This window comes from Dendropsophus ebraccatus, chromosome 3 (assembly GCF_027789765.1).
Source record: "Dendropsophus ebraccatus isolate aDenEbr1 chromosome 3, aDenEbr1.pat, whole genome shotgun sequence".
Taxonomy (NCBI): domain Eukaryota; kingdom Metazoa; phylum Chordata; class Amphibia; order Anura; family Hylidae; genus Dendropsophus; species Dendropsophus ebraccatus.
In genome coordinates, this window is record NC_091456.1 from 22,607,208 (window position 1) to 22,627,034 (window position 19,827).

Here is a 19,827-nt window from a genome sequence, read left to right on the forward strand (position 1 = left end):
AGAAATCAATAGTACAGGTGATTTTAAGAAACTTTGTAATTGAGTTTATTAGGCAAATCTGCCATTATCTGCATTTAAAAAGCCTTTTCCCAGGTTCCCCCCTCCTCTCCTTTCTGTCATCCACTGCTCAGAATCAGGAAATCTCGATCTGTCTGGTCTATAAAGAGGGGAGGGGGAGATTAGCTGCAGCTGAGAACAAAGGATTGCTGGGGGGGAGCTATTCAGAGCCCTAATTAGAGGTCAGAGAGGTGGTGACTGTCAGAGGAGAGAGCCCACGATGTGAATGTAAATTAACTCTTTGTTGTCTTGTTTTGCTGCTTTTACTTTCTCTCTCCATAGGAAAACCATGAAGACAGGGGGGAGAGCTTTGAACTGCTTTTTCATGATAAAAATTCATTTTTCGGCTAATAAACCCAATTACAAATTTTCCTAAAATCGCCTGTACTATTCTGCAATAAAAATTTTAACGACAGTGACACTTTAAATCAGGTTTCTATGTTAAACATATTTAAGGATTTTTTAAAAAATTTCTTTTAATTTTCCATTTAACTTTGTATATTTGAAAATAATTCAGAAATCTTGCAGTTTCCATTCTCACCACCAAGTCTAAAACTAAGCTGAGACTTCGTGTTCTGTCTGTGCTGCTAATAGGAGATTGCTAAAGTGATCAGTGCAGAATTACAGCTGAAGGTGACATCATAATATTAAAAGAAAAAACCCTACAAACAATAAACAAAGCTCCCAGCTCAGCACCCCCTTCCTTCACTGTGGAATGCCCTCTTCAAAGGTCACAGAGCATGCCCAGTAACAATTCCCATTCATGTCAATGGGGCAACTTCTGTCTATTGTTCCGTGTCTATGGGACATGCTGCAAAGTAAAACTCTACAGACTGTTAAAGGGGTACACCAGCGAAAATCTTTTTCTTTCAAATGAGCTGGTTTCAGAAAGTTATATACATTTTTAATATACTTCTGTTTAAAAATCTGAAGTCTTTTAGTACTTATCAGCAGCTGAATTTCCTGCAGGAAATGTTTTCTTTCCAGTCTGACACAGTGCTCTCTGTTGCCCCCTCTGTCCGAGACAGGAACTGTCCATATCAGGATGGATTTCCTAAGGGGATTTGCTACTGCTCTGGACGGAGATGTCAGCAGAGAGCACCGTGTCAGACCGAAAAGAAAACCTTTCCTGCAGGACATACAGCAGCTGATAAGTACGGGAAAACTGGAGATTTTTAAATAGAAGTAAATAACAAATCTATATAACTTTCTCAAACCAGTTGATTTAAAAGAAAATGATTTTCACTGGATAACAACTTTCAAAACAGTTGAAGCAAGATGGCTGACCTCAATATACAAAAATGACTAAAAAAAAAAGAAAACAGAAGTAGAGAAGTAGATTAGGGAAAAAAACATGTTTCAGCATCTGACCCAAATCAGTAAAATTACTACCCCCGTCCAAATCTATAATCAAAGTAGACGGTAGAAAACCCAGCACCTGGAATGGTACATCAAAGTCCGCACTGCTGTCCGTGGCCCCGCAGCTATGGATGGCACTATGTGCAATTGCAGACTGCTATGATCCGTATCCAGACTCATTTATAGGTGAATGGTGATCCATGCTTTTTTTTTTTTTGCAACCAGGATCAAAGACCTGTAAAAACCTATAGACATGTGAACGGGGCCATACAAGTAAACTGACAGAAAATACAGATGTGTGAATGTACCCTTAGTCAGCAAACACTGGAAATGTTGCGGCTCTGCATGTTGTTGAGCCGCTCTGTGTCCAGCATCTGCTGAATAAAGCTTGTTTTCTGTGAGGCATACTTCTGAGGGCTGAGTTTTCTTCTGCTTTCACATGCACTGGACTATAAGCCTAGTGCCGACCACATTATCTGCTTCAGTAGACCATGTCAAAAATTGTAAGAAAAAAAAAGCCTCAAACAGGAAATGTATTCACCTCTTCAATCCTCCACTGAATGCTCTGTGGCGATGCCATTAAAGCGAATGTCAGTGTGACGATATCCCTTTCCTCTGTGGTGGTCCTGGTGATTCTACTAGAGGGGAGTCACTGAGGAGAGGGGATATCACGACACTGGGGGTGCTGGACCCGCCTCCAGTGCACAAGAACAAAATGGTGCAGAGCACGGGAAACAGGTGGCATTTAAAAAAACAAAAAACAAAAAAAAACACGCCATGGGGATCCCTGCACTGACTGGGTAATGTAAAAAAAAAAATTGCCTTAATTGCCTTACCTAACAGTACATTTGCTTTAAGTCCAGCATATGATCTCAGAGGCAATCAGGCACTGGTAAGGCACTTCATTGCTTGGAGCCTAAACAAAGGGGCCACTGGAGCATCTGCTCTGGATTGGTTAGGGATTGAAGAGGTGATTTGCTATTTAAAGGAAAAGTCCAGCAAATTTTTTTATTTAAGTATTGTATTGCCCTCCAAAAGTTATATAAATCTCCAATATATACTTACTCTGGGAAGTGCTTATAAAGTGTTTTTTCCCTGCACTTACTACTGCATCAAGGCTTCACTTCCTGGATAACATGATGTCACTTCCTGGATAAAATGGTGATGTCACGACCCGACTCCCAGAGCTGTGCGGGCTGTGGCTGCTGGAGAGGATGATGGCAGAGGGATGCTCAGTGTCCCTCCAGTGCTCAGTGTCCCTCAGTGTCCCCCTGCCATCATCCTCTCCAGCAGCCACAGCCCACACAGCTCTGGGAGCCGGGTCGTGACATCACCATGTTATCCAGGAAGTGACATCACCATGTTATCCAGGAAGTGAAGCCTTGATTCAGTAGTAGGTGCAGAGAAAAAAAAGCTCTTTATAAGCATTTCCCGTAAGTAGTGTATATTGGTGATTTGTATAGCTTTTGGGGGGCAATACTTTAATAAAAATTTTCACCGGACTTCTCCTTTAAGTACACTTTTTTTTAGCCAACAACCATAAAAACCCCATGAACATGTTATCACTTTGTTAAATATATAAGACAAGCTCTAAAGACGTCAGTTAGATCTGAAAAACGGAGTCACAAGAGGGCAGTTTGGTTTACCCCTTTAATAAACATAATCTCAACATCCGGCAGAATTACAGAAGAACGGGCTCATTTCCAACAGTTTTAAGGTTTTTTTTTTTTCTTTCTTTTTTATTTAATATTCTTTATGTTACAAACTGAAGGAGAACTTACCAAGTCCCACAAAGCACAGTGCAACACTGAAAGGAAAACTAAGAGCCGAATGTTCGACAATCCCCCTCCCTTTGGTGGGTTTGTATGGGCCATGATTATGGAATCCCTCCAATGTCAGAAATTCAGAAGACATATCTGACACAGAGAAGACTGCTAATGGGAGGGGTGGTGACAGCAGACTAAAACCTAACAGATAAAGGACCTTCGCCTGGGAGTGTTCAAAATTAGATGACAGGAATATTACTAAAATGAAAAAAAAAAAAAACCCTAAGCAATGCTACAGTGTAACCCTATGGGTATTAAAAAAAAAACCTCTGAGTTTTGTGTGTAATTTATTTCTTAATACGGTAAATGAAAAAGAAAAAACATTTTCTTCAATTAAGAATGAAAAAAGTGATTATTTTTTTTACACAGACAGCAGAACTGCACTCCCAATTTCACACATTTTTAATCCTCCTCTAACAGTTTTAAAGTAGAGTTTAGCGAAAGCCGCGGGTTGACGCTGCGCCTCTTATCCGTGTTCCCGCGGAGTCCTGCCTCGTGTGTATTTTCAGGGTAAAGGTGAAGGAGGGGATTCTGAACTCACTGACTCCAATTCTTCAGTTGCGCTTTTTGAATTTGTGTTTGTATTTTGTGTGTGTTTTCCTCTGGCGCTAGGCCTCAATATCTAGTCCACAGGCCGCTTCTCTCCGTATTTCTTTGTAAACTCTTCAGCATTCTTACAGAATTTTTTACGGTCCTTTGAGTATTCTTCCGCTAGATCTGCACGCAGTGGGTGCTCTGGTTGGGGATCGTTGACCAGGGCAATGAGAGACTGGATGACTAGATTGTGAAAAAGGAAAAGAAAGTGTGAAACTACTGCAGAAAAGGGTGTTCTACAAACACAGCACCAACCATAACATAGCACCAACCATAACATAACACACAAGTACCAAATACACATTCTTATTAACTCTGCACAATAAAGAAGAAATAAAATAACCCTAAGGGTACGTTCACACCTACCAGATCCGCAGCGGGTTTGACGCTGCAAGTTAGCAGCGAAATCCGCTGCGGATCCAGTACTGTGAATTTGAATGGGACCCATAGACGCAGCGGAACCGCTGCGTGTATGGGACCCGGCCCCTTTAACCCCCCGCGCCGCCGGCCGAAAACCTGCCCGTCCACACCCCGCACCCCTGTCCGCCTGCACCACCGGCCACCCAGAGCATACATTACCAGCTCAGTGCCGCGGCTTGCTTCAGGCTCCCGGATCCCCTCTCTCCTCTTCAGCCAATCAGGGCTGCCGTGCACTGATTGGCTGAAGAGGTGTGAAGGGAGCCGGGAGCTTCACACAGCCGTGGCACCGAGCTGGTAATGTATGCTCGGGGCGGCCGGCGGTGCAGGCGGATGGGGGGCCGAGGCTGCGGACGGGCAGACTTTCGGCCAACGGCACGGGGGTTAAAGGGGCCGGGTCCCATACACGCTGCGTGTATGGGACCCATTCAAATTCACAGTACTGGATCCGCATTGGATTTCGCTGCTAACTCGCAGCGTCAAATCTGCTGCGGATCCGATAGGTGTAAACGTGCAATTCCCTCCCCAACCGGCCACCCAATCTGACTGGTTATATGAGTCGGGCTCCATAGACTATAATAAAGACCAACTCCTGTAATCAGTTGGATTAGGCAGCTGATCAGGGAGAAAGGCGTGCGGTCGCACACTTCCTCTGGTTATAATTCACAATCACGGCAGGTCTCAGTTCATGTCTGAGCAACATTAATACAAATTACACAAATGCTTTAAGCACAATGTTTAACTTCACCCATCACTGTTTTTGTGTATTGTTTCATAGTTCCCTTTATTATTTCTACAATAAATTTAAAACCAAAAGCAGAGTTGTCAGCAGTACTAAAAAGACAAATTAAAAAAGAAATAATAATAATTATTTCTTAAGCATTATATCTCCTGATTTAGCAGCCATATTGTACACTGTTTTACTTTAGTCAGCAAAAAGCTACTGACAGGACCACTATAATGTGTTACAGTAGTTAAGCCTCCTCCCTCTTCCTTCTGTAGTTGTTCCCCTATATTATATACACCCACCCTCTGCAGTAGGGCCCCCATACTATATACCTCCCTCCCCCTCTGTAGTTCTTCACCCATATTGTATACATCATCCCTCTGTAGTTAGTCCCCATACTGTATACTTCCCTCCCTTCTCTGTAGTTGCCCACATACCATCCATCCCCCTATATATTTAGGTCCCCCTACTGTGCATCTTCTTACCCCTCCTGTCTTGCCTTCAGCTTGTAAGTAAGCAGGTGGGGGTGGAGCTTAAGAAGTCTGGCACTGATTGGCTGATGCTCAGCCACCCAGTGTCAGGGATCTGGCCAGCTGACTGTAACTAGAGCTTATATTTCCAAAAAGCCTGCATAATGAAGTTAGGTCTTATTTTCGGAGTCACACACAGCAGTTTTTTTTGGAAAACTGCCACCGCAGTTTCTAAGCCAAAGCCAGAAGTGAAGGTGAAGTATAAGCCCTTCCTCTATATTTATCATACTTTTTGAATCCACTCCTGACGTAGATTTTCCAAAAAACTGCTGTGTGTGACTCCAGCCCGAGTGCAGAGATGTTTTTTGCTGTTCTTGGAGGGAGGAGGGTATGTATGGCCAAGTATGACTGGAAGCAACTAAAAACACACACTACCTTTGCACGGTAGCTGGCCATAAGCGGCCATATGTTGCTAGAGCTGGCCAACTCTAGTAATTTCACCATCATTTTTAAATTGCTAAAACTGGCAAGTCAAAAAAAAAAAAAAATGCAACCGCACTGCATTGAACAATTATTACCTTGGTCAGTTTTAGTTGCTGGTTTCCAGTTTTCAGCACTGATCACCGGCAGGCATACCTGGCCCTTCTCATCAACGTTCGGGTGGTAGATTTTGGTTTTGAAGGTTATCTTGGGTGGCTTGAATGGATATTCTGCAGGAAAGTTGATTTCAATCCGAAATGCTCCTTTGTCATATGGAGGATTGTCCTGGTGCGATACAAAAGAATAGATCATATTGGGAATGTTTTATACACAAATCATTTACATCTAATACACAAACAGAGTGACCAGTGTGTACAAGTAGCCAAGGAGAATTCTTTTCTATAAGCTCTTCTGATGGGTGAAGCCATTAATGTGTCATTAGTGGAGGTCTCACCGATCACACAGAGAAGCAAGGATGGGCAATGAAGTAATAAAAGTAAAATTAGATTCCCCCCCCCCCCCTCCAAACTTACAGTGATTCTCTATTTTATTTTATTTGGTTAACGTTAAAAATGACAAAAAAAATTTTTTACATAAGGAAACTGCATGTCTAGCAAATTCTTAAAGGGGTAATCACTGGGTGCAGCGTTGTCTCGCTTTAGTCAGGGACTGACTGTTACTGTTGAGACAAGTCAGTCTCAAAAGCGGCAGCCAGAGCGTTTAGCAAGGGAACCGAAGACGTGATAGGGGGACGTCGGAGTAAAATGTGCTGCAATCCACGCTTCAGTCCAAGCAAAAATGTAAACAATCGGAGAATGACCCAAACGTATTCACTAGCTGACTATGCTCGGCCCATTGAAATCAATGTGGCCAGTGCTGATCTGAGCAGGGATACCTCAGCATCATTTTGACAAGTTTCCCAACGTGTCAGTGCCTCAGATGTGAACCTCACCTAATAGTAGATTTCACATGGCGGCCACAGAAGCCTTCAGTTACCATTACAACCAATCACCCCCACAAAGCTGGGTAGCAGGGGGGGCTGACTGGAACCCTGACAGCTTAGCCAAGTGTCTAGTTACAGAGTCCATTCTATAACTCTAGAGCATACATAGCTTAACACATATAGTGGATATCACCAAGGGTCTAGAGACTGTCCTTTCTTGCCTACCACTGGCTGAAGTTGTCCGCCTCACCTCTGCCCCATATGCCCTGCTCACAGTCGCAGAGCCAATATCAAATTTATCATTCTGTTAAAAGTTTTAATAACGCAACCTCAATGGCAAATTAAAGCAGACCTATCCCTAAGGCAGTGATTCCCAAGCGAATCACTACAGGGAAATCCTAAAAAATGTATGTACTCATGGAGAACCCATAATGCCATCCCTGCCACCAAAAAAACGTGGTGTATTAGGCCCCCTTCACACGTCCGGAAAATCTGTCCGGATTTCCGGACTCATAGGCTAACATTAGACACGGACACCCTTCCAGATTTTTCCGGAAGGGTGTCCGTTCAACTCCCACCATGTCCTGCTGACAGGTCATGATGGGAGTTGTAGTTCTGCAGCCTGTGGCCATCCAGGTTGCAGAAGTACAACTCCCATCATGGCTCTGCTGGCAGGCCATGATGGGAGTTGTAGTTCTGCAGCCTGTGGCCATCCAGGTTGCAGAACTACAACTCCCACCATGTCTTGCTGACAGGTTATGATGGGAGTTGTAGTTCTGCAGCCTGTGGCCATCCAGGTTGCAGAAGTACAACTCCCACCATGTCTTGCTGACAGGCCATGATGGGAGTTGTAGTTCTGCTGCCTGTGGCCATCCAGGTACACTAGGGGCTGTGTGGGTACCTGTGATTTATGTTGGCATACTAGACCATATTATCTCATCAGGAAATCCTGAAGGTTTTTCCTGATGGTAAAAACGGATTACTGTCAGGAAATCCAGATACTTTCCTGATAAGATTTGAGGCCTCCTGATCAGGATTTCCTGACAGTTAAAACTGACACGGACGTGTGAATGGGGCCTTACTCTACAACAGTGCTGTACTGCTTGATGGCTTCTGATTTCCATAAATCTGTTTACTTACCTGTATTTGCCTTGCTGTGTTTTTTATTTTATTTTAGCACAAGGCCAAAACATAACGAAATGTTTAAAAAGTGAAGAGCAAAGATTTGGCTCTGATATTCTTACTGTTTTCAGAGATTCTTTGAGTGGGCTAAAATTTCTATTATAAAAGCAACAGGTCTTTGTTTCACCGTCCGGTAAGGAACCCCTCAGCCCCAGGGATCCTGGAGGAACTGGTTAGTAAACACTGTCCAAGGGGTATGCCTTAAAATTGTAATTTCTAAAATATCCCTTAGGCTGGGTTCACACTACGTTTTTGGAATCCGTTTTTTTTTCCCCTTCAAAAAAACGGATGCATTTCTGTGCATCTGTTTCGATCCGTTTTTCTATTGACTTCCATTAAAAAAAAAAAAATGGATCAAAACAGACCAGTTTTTTTTAACGTACACAAAAACGTAGTCGACCTCATTTTTGCGTCCATTAAAAAAAAAAATAGAATTTTTTTTATATAGAAAGTCAGTGAAAAAAAGGAAAAACAGATGCACACAAATGCATCCGTTTTTTTAATAGTTTTGAAAAAAAAAAAAAAAAAAAAAAAAACATAGTGTGAACCCAGCCTTAGATAGCAGTGAAAGATCATTGCCTTCAGCAGCATCTTGAGGCCACTATGGGCTACAGGGACAACTCCGAATGCTCCATAGAGCAGAAAATAGGAAGAGGCCATGAATGAGTTTATTCCTATTATATATTCGTAATGCAGGATATAAACTAGGGAAATTACACCTAAAAATAAATGCCCCCAGGTAACAACTGCACAGCTGCCTGATGAATATATAATAGAAGAGCACTCCATTTTCAATTACAATAATACACTGTCTCAAGAATCAGGATAGGGTTTACTTGCATCATTTATTTGCCAGCTAAGTCTTTTGCTTTGCATGACCCTAGCGCTGCCATGTCTACACAACTATAGAACTGCACGCACAATAATATTACAATGTATTACTACACCGATACAAGCAGCACTGCAGGGCACCTGAATACATAGAATAAGAGAGACAGGCAGCTTTTATATCACCTGCTCTAAAATATAAAACGCAAATCCATGATGTAACATTTTCATTGCTCAAAAGGCTTCAGGATGATGCTCATAACGTGGACCACTGGAAACCAGACATCCTCAACTCTGAAGCTTCTAGAATAATGCTTTAACTTCTGTGTATAAGCAGATGCTATGAATTAAAGTGTACCTGTCACTACAGGTGTTGCTGGATCAGCGATAAATTTCTCTCGCAGTCCGAAAGTTCAGGTATCCATAACAACAAAACACGCATTGACGGAAATCTGCTTGACCTAGTTTTTCCTTGTCATAGGTACCCGAACTTCCAGAATACCACAAAAATTCACCACTGATCTGGCAGCGGCTGTAGTGACAGGTACACTTTAAACTTTTACGTCCATTGTTTTGCTGAGTAATTCACAAGAACAGTAACACGCATGTAAAATTACAGCAAAATACAGACATATGATACAGCAAGACCTGTGGATATTGGCACAATAGAGAGGAGCTGACCCTGTTGACTTCTATGGGACAGTTTTCGAGACTTATTTAGCTATTGTTAAAATAGATTTTTGACCGGCCTTACTGTAATAGGGTCAAGGTCTACCATATATAATACAGGACCCCAAAATACGAAGCACCTGTCCCATGAAGAGCTCAGCATTTTCCCTGTAGTCTGACAGGTAACATAGTAGTCCAGAGTGTTATGTTATGTATACACACACACACAAACAAACAACATAGATATATACAAAATCACTCATCACTATATACTTACTGGAACTATGAGCCCCTGCCAGGTCAGTAGATTGGCTTCATCAACCAGTATATTACGGAAATTTTTCATCCCAGATTTGCGGATCTCTTCAAGCTCCTAAAATTAAGTAAATAAATGAATGAAGAAGGAGCATAGTAAGATCAATCAGTCAGTGATCAATGAAAATTGGAGGGAGTCTCAGTAAAAGATAATTCATCCCGCCACCTATGGCCTCACTCTCCCAAAAACCCCACAGCGACCTGAACGTACTGGAGCGTGCCCAAAATGCAACCGTAAGGAAAGCGAGTTGGTTTATAGGTTGGTGTCCTAGTTGGGTTAAAGAGAAAAATCTTATAGCTAACACATTACACATACCTATCTAGTTAGAACCTCTATTCTTTTAGTTTCATATTCCGCAGCAGGAAGAAAGGTAGCCAAAAAGAAGCTAAAAATTCATGACTAGCCCAGGTTTCCAAGATACAGTGGGGTGGGTCTCCTGTGCAGGGTTATGACAGCCAGGTTCCTGCTTTAACCGCCAGGGGTAGAGAAACCTCCGCCTGGTAGAATAACCCCCATATATATTACATATAAGGAATCCGTTGTACCAATTGGCCTCCTGGTGACATGATGGTCCGTGCCTGCCATGGGTGTCTACAGTGTGTACCTGGTCATGCCTGCAAAACAGAAAATGCTGCAGCAAAGAGCAAGGGCCATATAACATTTTAGTTTTTGTTGTTTTTTTTTAATTTTGTAAAGTCCTTAGAAAAAAAATGAGGTTCTTAGCAGACGGTTTGATCAAACTGAATGTACCAACTCACCACGTTAAGGTGTCCTCAGAGAGTTGGACCTACACACACACACACACACACCGTATACGCAGCATATTTTCTTCTGCGATACGCAGCAGATTATATCTAAACAACTGAACACAGCAAATCTGCACCATCAAATCTGCTGCGTATCTGATGCTTATACGGTGTGTGTGTGTGTGTTTGTGTGTGAACAAGTATGAATGTTTGGGCTTTAATTGTTTTGTTTTACATGTGTGTGGGGGGTGGCTCCCTCTTTATAGCCGTGCACTTCACCCAGCTCCTGCAGGTGTGCTACACAGAGTTATGTTACCTCTATATGCCCAGATATGTAGACTTATAGTCCGAGAGAGGCCATTGTTAGTGTAGGTCCAACTTTCTGAGGACACCTTAACGTGGCTAGTTGGTACATTCAGTTTGATCAAACCGTCTGGTAAGAACCTCATTTTTTTCAAAAGATTTTTCTAAAGACTTTCCAATTTTTTTTTAATTTTTTTTTTAAACTAAAATGTTATATGGCACTTGCTCTTTGCTGCAGCATTTTCTGTTTTGTAATTACTGTTAGCCATGGTTGTGTGCAAATTGCATAGTGTGAACAAGTATGAATGTGTGGGCTTTAATTGTTTTGTTATGTTTCACCTGGTCATGCCTGCACCATGGCAGGGTACACTGCCTGCCTAGATAAGTAGTGTATTATACCAGTGATCTGTTGATCCCTGTCAAAGTTCCCTTGTAGGACAAAAAAAAAAAAAAAAACTAAACAAAAAGTAAATGTAAAAAAAAAATGGCACCAATATAAAGAACAACTTGTTCAGCAAAAATCTTGATAGGAATGGGGTGGGATAGATTATGCAGCAAGTGAACAATCAGTTCTTGAACTCCATAAAAACTGCACATTTCTGTAGCCGCAGACTGGTCACAGTGCCCATGGTGACCACCACAAAGTTACCTACATAGGACATGTGGGCATCAGCACTGGACCATGTAGTGATGGAAGAAGTCTGCCTCATCTGATCAATCATCTCACCTGATCAATCACGTTTTTTTCTTCTTCATGTGGATGTTTGGGTGATTGTATCAGGAGAGGAAATGGCAGAGTGAAGCATTATAGAGAGGAGGCGAGCCTTCGGAGTGTGAGGCTCTGGGTAATAATCTGCATGGAAACTTTACTTTTACATATACCACTCACCTAAACATTGTGGCAGATCAAGCATAAAAATGTACTATTCATCTATTTCCCAAAAATAGACAAATTAAACTATTACCTGAGACCATACTGTCCCATACTGACACATTATTCCTCATACACTACCTGATACTATACTCTCCCTTGACACATTATTCCTCATACACTACCTGATACCATACTGTCCCATGACACATTATTCCTCATACACTACCTGATACCATACTGTCCATTATTCCTCATACACTACCTGATACCATACTGTCCCATGACACATTATTCCTCATACACTACCCGAGACCACTGGGAATCATAACTTGGATACAAATAAAGAATATACCCACACACGTTCTTAAAATCATAAACTGTATTATAATTGCATTGCAACTAAACTTCTGTGTTTTTAATGGAATTATAATAACGTTTTAGTGAGTAATGAGTATTTTCTTCTTTTCTAACTTGATATGCTGAGAGTTCAAAAAAAATAAAGGGCCTCGCATATTTCTTGAGTTTGGCTTCCTCAAATACTGTATTTAATAGGTTTCATTTTTATCTCTGTTGCTTACTAGCTTGAACCTGCATACATCAAGTACAGAAGAGTCAGAAGATAGGATAGTGCCCTCAGGGTGTGCTGGTGTAGGCCCCTCAAACCGAGAAAAATCTACCTAAGCTGGAAGCTATGCATGACACACTCGCTGCAAAATGCATATAATAGCACAGCAAGAAAACTGCTTGAATTTCCTGTGCTAAAATTAAGGCAACCAAGAGCAGATTGTAGAACTGGTTTATTTAGTGACCGCTGCTCTGGGCAGTACATGTGCTGTACATTCGTGAAACACCCATGAGAGCTTCCCATATAACCTAAACATAGGGAAGTTTTTTTTTTTTAGTAACACCCGCCTTAAGGGTACAAACACACACACCGTATACGCAGCAGATACGCAGCAGATCTGCAGCAGATTTGATGGTGCAGATTTGATGCTGTGTTCAGTTATTTAGATCTAATCTGCTGCGTATTTGTTGCGTATTTGCTGCATATCGCAGCAGTAAATACGCTGCGTATACGGTGTGTGTGTTTATACCCTTAATGATGTTTTGATACCTCTTACCCACTATGTTAGATCTATTTACCTCTCTAATATCCCAATGATCCGGTGCAGATTCCCTGTTAGTCACCCACCAGTTCTTGTTTGCAAACTGCCAGTAATGACATGCCATACTTACTGGCATCATGGCACAAAGCGAAGTCGTGTCATTGCTGCCAGCCTGCAAACAGAGCGGCAGGGGACTGTCTGAGCATCTGTCTGGATCAGCGTTCAGTTGAAGACGCGAGTAGTATTATTTTTGTTTTATAATATTTGTGGCCTTTTATTGCTTTTTCCCCCCCCCTAGCAACTTGACAACTGCTTTAATGGGGTGACATTAAAGGGGTATTACCATCTCGACTAATATAGGTAAACTTGTAGGGCAATTCAAGCCAAATACTTTGCAAATACATTCTCCTAGCAAACTTGCCCCCCTTCTGATATGCCGGCTCCCTCCCGTGGTTGACAGCTCGTTGTCTAGGTTACCAACCACTGGTCTGCTCTAAGAGCAGCGGTCTGGCTGAGCTTGGTGGTGGTGGTGTTAGTGAGGGCAGGTGTGCCTAGTCAGTACAGAACTGCCCTACATTTTGTGAGAAGTGAATATTATGTCACACAATCAGAGATAAGGAAATCACCATCGCTGCTCCTACTTAAAGTGTACCTGCCACAAATTATGCTGGATATCTATGGACGACGACCTCGCCGGGTAGGTACTGCATGTGACCCACGTTCTGATCCAATGGAGGACATCCGCATTACCAACCTGGCATGGTCGTCTTCATGGATACCCAAACTTCCGGCAGCAAATGGATTGCACGTTAATCGAGAAAACTGACAGGTACCTACTTTCAGGATACATTGTCACTGTAGCGGCAACTTTTTAAGTTTTCCATAAATTTCAGCAGCCTATATACACACTATATCCCAAATATATCTATGTTATATATATATCAAAGCATATCAGGATATGGAGGCAAGTTTGCAAAACAAAAGTATTCGCAAAAATATTTAACTTCATGGGGCCCAAATGTGTAAAGGGGTTGTCCGGGATAAGTTCAAACTTAGTCATGCTGCCAGGGACTTGACAGTAATGTATACTTACCTATCCAGCCCCCAGGATGCTTGCTTTGCGCCGCTGTCAGGTTTTCATAACCACCACTGACGCTCCATTCCCATAGGAAATGCTGAGCAGCTATTTCTGGTGGTAGTGGTGCGTCTTCGAATGTTACCGTATGAAATCACTGACAGCACAGAGCAGGCAGGCCCGGGATCTGGCGGCAGCAGAAGACAGGTAAGTATACATTACTGTCATGTCCCCCAAACCATGGCTAAGCATGAATTTTTAACTATATTAGTTCAGATGGAAACACCTCAGGAGCTCTCAAATTTTTAAAGCAAATTTATCATGAACCCTGCTCAAATTAGTTTTATATACTCACCAACGGCAGCGCTGCACCGATTCCGACAGTGCCGATTTTTACCTGGTTTTGCTGTACATAGTTATATAGTTAAAGTGATCTAGATCAGTGATGGCAAACCTTGACACTCCAGCTGTTGCAAAACTACAATTCCCATCATGCCAGGACAACCAAAGATATGGCTTTGGCTGCCCAGGAGGTCTGACTGCCGGGATCCCTACCAATCACGAGAACAGACGTCCATTCCCCACCAAGTGAATGGAAATGCACATGGTCGACCCCATGCTATCCACACTACTAACTTCAGCTCCGTTTCCCTGGGGAACAGTGAACCTCTGTTCTCATGACTGGTAGGGATCCCACTAGTAGGGCCCCCACTGATCAGCTAGTCATCACCTATCCTGTGCATAGCCCTTTTAATAACAATGGAAAAAGTATTCTAGCTCAACTTACCACCCTGGGTTGGCCCTACCAGAGTTCTCCAACACTATCTATCATGGAATACTCCGACTTGTATATAACCTATACGTATACTAGCGGCACAATATTAGGGCATTCAGACAACCCAGAATACCACACCTTAAAGGGGTAGTGCGGCGTTAAACAATTATTCACTAAATAACACACATTACAAAGTTATACAACATTATAAAGGTATGTTATGTATGTGAATGGCCCCCTTCACCTTGTTTCCCCCCACCCACGCCACCCCGGGAAGTGTAGTGCTCTATACTTACCTGATCCATGTTGACCCCGTCCGCCATCTTGTGACAATGATGTAATCTTCGCAGCTAATGACGCGGCAGAGGGCAGCCGGCACGAGGGACGGTCGGAGCGGTTCGGCCGGCCGCCCGAAGATTACATCATTGTCACAAGATGGCGGACGGGGGTCGACATGGATCAGGTGAGTATAGAGCATTACACTTCCGGATCTAGTGTGGGTGGGGGAAACACAAGGAAGGGGGCCATTCACAAACATAACATACATTACAAAGTTGTATAACTCTGTAATGTGTGTTATTTTGTGAAAATCTTAATTATCAATGTTATAGTATACAATAAAATACATCTTATTAGAACTAGTACTTCTCTAGGCTCGGTGGTCAGCTTATCAGCCTGCTTCCTTTGAACTTTGTGCAGCTCCGCTCCGGGTGCCTCAAAAAAGGCTCTGCAGGGATGATTGACAGGTAAAAAGGCTTCTAACAAGCCTCCTTGCCTGTCAATCATTCCTGCAGAACACCTTGACAGGCAGAGAGCAATTACTAGTCACAGCTCTTCCTCTGCACCACAATAAATGTTTTCTCCTATATACCTCCTAGGAGGACGGCACACAAAGTATGCTTCAGGAGCTGCAAATGCATTGCAATTTTTGCCATGTTTGTAACTGCTGACCTTCTAGCAGCCAGAACTCTTACTTTCCTTATGCAGACTCAGGGCTTGTTTTTTGCGGGAACAGCAGCAATTTTTAGTGACACAAGAAAGTGTGTAAAAATGTGTGACATCATTCAGACGATGTCATCAGAGCAAGGATGATACGGATCATCAAATGATGTCAGAGCCAGGGTAATACGTGTCATAACCTAGATCAGACATGTCAAACTCAGGCCCTCCAGCTGTTTCAGAACTACAATTCCCATCATGCCTGGAAAGCCAAAGCTAAAGCTTTGGCTGTCCAGGCATGATGGGAATTGTAGTTTTGTAACAGCTGGAGGGCCTGAGTTTGACATGTCTGACCTAGATCGTGACATCAGAGCCAGGATGACACCTGTCACCATACAGATGATGTCATCAGAGCCAGGATGACACCTGTCATCATTCAGATGAGATCATCAGACCATGTCATCAGAGTCAGGAAGAAAAGTGTCAATATTCATATAAGGTCATCAGAGCCAGGATGATACGTGTCATCATACAGATGTCATCAGCGCCAAGATGACAAGTGTCGTCATACAGATGTTGTCATCAAAGTCTGGATGATAAGTGTCAAAATTCATATGATGTCATCAGAGTCGAGATGACATGTCATACTGATGATGTCATCAGGGCCGGGATGACACGTGTAATCACACTGATGATGTCATCAGGGCCGGGATGACACGTGTAATCGTACAGATGATGTAATTAGATTCGGGATGACACGTGTCATCACACAGATGAAGTCATCAGAGCCAGGATGACACATGTCATCACACAGATGAGGTCATCAGAGCCAGGATGACACATGTCATCACACAGATGAGGTCATCAGAGCCAGGATGACACATGTCATCACACAGATGAGGTCATCAGAGCCAGGATAATAAAAGTCATCATCAGATGATGTCATCATCCAGGCGTCTTTTTTCCCGCCATGTGACACTTGATGGACAGGGCTTTGGACATGACTGGGTTACAGGACGTCCCCGCTGACCGGTCTTATCTATGACTGAGAGAACTGCTGGAAACAACCCCAATAAACTTTCCTCCCCCATAGTGACTATGTAAGAGCGGAGCTCCCCCACAATAGAGAGGTATACAGCAGTCAGAGCCCTCCTATACCTGTCCCCAGCCGGCTGCCCGGACCCTGTATACTGATATAACGCAGACTAGAGCCCTGTTCACACCAGCCCACAGTCCCCACAACTACAGGAACAATCCGCAGCGCGGCATCCGATCAGCGGCGGCTGTACATTATAGACGTATAAGGCTCCCGGTGTGACGTGTGTCCCGCCGGCTCCCGGTGCCCGGGCTCAGCCTCCCCGGTGGGGATTACACAATGCCGGGTGTCCCGCACCACCTGAGGGGCTGTCAGCCGCACTCCGGTGCCCGGGCCCCGCTCCTCCCTCCTCCTCATGTCCCCCGCACATCCCCCGCCACCTCCCGGCTCCGGTGTCCCCGTCTCCCCCGCCGGCTCCCGTGACTCCCCGCACAACGCGGAACAGGGAGTGCCGGGCTCGGCGGGCGGCGCGGGTGAGGCCGGGGCTTCTAGGCCCGACCTCCTGGTCACTTCTGCTGCTGGTCGGTGCCTTTACTCTCCCCACGAGGGCTGAAGGGTGCCCGGAGCCCGGTATACACCCGCAAACCCGCCTTATCCGAATGAAAGAGCCGCCCTAGCCCCCCATTACCTTCATCAGCCTCCTGCTGGCCGCCATCTTGGATCTGAGGGGAGTTCCCACAATGCATTGCTGCTAAAGGGTCGGCACTTCCTGGTGCGCCCGGACCGGGTCACCGAGCAACCGATGGGGGAGCTGAAATTATCACAAGACGCTGAGCAGCCGGGCACAGTGCTCTCCCGTTACCCCCGGTTATAACGGCACCCTGTGAGGGATAAGGAAAAACTCTTAGGGTTCTTCCATAGCGACCAATCACAGCTCAGCTTTCATATTACCACAGCTCGTTAGCGTATGTAAGCTGAGCTGTGATTGGTTGTTATGGAAAAGCAGTCATCTTGTGTGTCAGCGTACCATGGGGATTACTGGGACACGCTCAACAACTACTGTCTAATAGTAAACCCATCATAGCTCAACTTTCATTACTTAAAGGGGTACTCCAGCAAAAAAAAAAAAAAAATCACTTCAACTGGCACTTAAAAAAAAATCTCAAGTCTTCCAGTATTTATCAGCTGCTATATGTCCTGCAGGAAGTGGTGTATTTTTTCTAGGCAGGAGAGCAGGAGAGGTTTTGCTGCTACTCTGGACAGTTCCTGACATGGACAGAGGTGGCAGCAGAGAGCACTGTGTCAGACAGGAAAGAATACACCACTTCCTGCAGAACATACAGCAGCTGGAATAAGTGTTTTCTCCTGTATACCTCCTAGGAGGATGGCACACAAAGTATGGTAAAAAAAACGCTAGGAGCCAACAGCTTTATTCCACGTTTGGAACTCCTCACCTAACAGCCAGAACTCTTATTTTCCTTATGCAGACTCAGAGCTCGTTTTTTGCGCGACCAACAGTACTTTTTTGTGACGCCCTTCTTTTTTTTTTCAAGAAAGTGTTGAAAAATATTTGTGGGCTGAAATTAGAAAAACAAAAACAGCAGTTTTGCAATTTGCGTGCATCCGTTTTGATCTGTTTTTTCATTGACTGTCATTATAAAAAAAAAAAAAAAAAAAAAGGATCAAAACGCATTTTTTTTTTTTTTTTACATGGCCAAGTTTTTGTGTAAAAAAACAAACATGCGTTTTGAACCATTTTTTGATCCATTTTTTTATTTTTTTGTAATGGAAGTCAGTGGAAAAATTGAGGTACACAAATTCATCCGTTCTTTTCATCCGTTTTACATCTTTTTTTTTTTTTGCAAAAAACATTAAAAAAACACAGCAAAAACACAGTTTGAACCCAGGCCAACAGTTAAAGGAGCTAATGCTGGTTTCTACCTGGAAAACCCTTTGAAATTTCACACAAGAGGTGACTGCTTTGGATGAAATTGTCATCAACTTCACAAGTGTTTGGAAAAGGAGACTTTATTCTCACGTAATTTAACCCTTTTAATGCCCTCTCAGCCTAGACCATCAGGAATATTTCCATATTACTCTACATCACCAAGCAAGTTTCCATTTACAATCTTATTTTACCAATGACCCTTTAAGGTGGGTTCACATGTACCATATCGCAGCGGATTTCATGCTGCGAGATCCACGATGATTTCCGGCACTGTCAGTTTGAATAGGTTTACATACCGCTGCGAGTATGTGAAGCACCATCCCCCTTAACCTGCAGTGGCCTGGTGAATACTTTACCGGTCTGCGCTCTAGCTTGCCTCTGTGGCTCCCGCCTCCCTGATGTCCCGCTCAGCCAATCAGTGACTGCAGTGGGACAGTGCACCGATTAGCTGAACAGGACGTCAGGATGCTGGGAGCCATAGGAGAATGCAAACCTCTTCCCTCCCAAACCCTCCCTACGTGATTGACGTACAGGGCTAAGTCTCAATCCAAAGAAAGAAGGAAGGGAGGGTGTGGGAGGGAAGAGATGTGCATGCTGTGGCTTAGCATGACTTCTGTTGCACTTCAGCTTCCAAGGAAAAATGCAATTTTCGAACTCTGCAAATGGCCATCAACATAGACAAAGGGCGATTAGTGTTAAGCGAGTTGAGCATTTTTCAGTGCTTGAGTACTCGACTCAAGTGATGAACCCATTTAAATCAATGGGAGACTTGAGCATTTACACAGGTGCATTTACACAGAGTGAAGGGTACCTAGTTTACCTTTAGGGTACAAACCCACTTGACGTATTTGCTGCGTGAATCAGTCTTAAAAATAAGCAGGCAAAACGCAGGTTGGCTTTATACGATTGTTCTGCATTAAAATACGCAATTGCGTATTTTTGAAGCGTGAAGCTACATGCGTTTTTCGCACAGGTTGTTAACAACAAGCTTCACGCTTCAAAAATACGCAATTGCGTATTTTAATGCAGAACAATCGTATAAAGCCAACCTGCGTTTTGCCTGCTTATTTTTAAGACTGATTCACGCAGCAAATACGTCAAGTGGGTTTGTACCCTTAAGGCATGTGTAAACTAAGGCCCAGAGTTATCAAACACTA

The 19,827-nt window shown here is 43.5% G+C and overlaps 1 protein-coding gene across 1 annotated transcript; it reads right to left on the reverse strand.

Moving 5' to 3' along the window:
• Positions 1 to 3,052: 3,052 nt before the first annotated feature.
• Positions 3,053 to 17,596, reverse strand: UBE2L3 (ubiquitin conjugating enzyme E2 L3). Its single transcript, XM_069964049.1, has 4 exons — positions 17,411 to 17,596; positions 9,830 to 9,925; positions 6,029 to 6,215; positions 3,053 to 4,019 (listed from the first exon to the last, which is right to left on the reverse strand). Exons 1-4 carry the CDS (start codon positions 17,435 to 17,437, stop codon positions 3,865 to 3,867), a joined length of 465 nt encoding a protein of 154 aa, XP_069820150.1. The 5' UTR covers positions 17,438 to 17,596; the 3' UTR covers positions 3,053 to 3,864.
• Between the last annotated feature and the right edge of the window lie 2,231 nt (positions 17,597 to 19,827).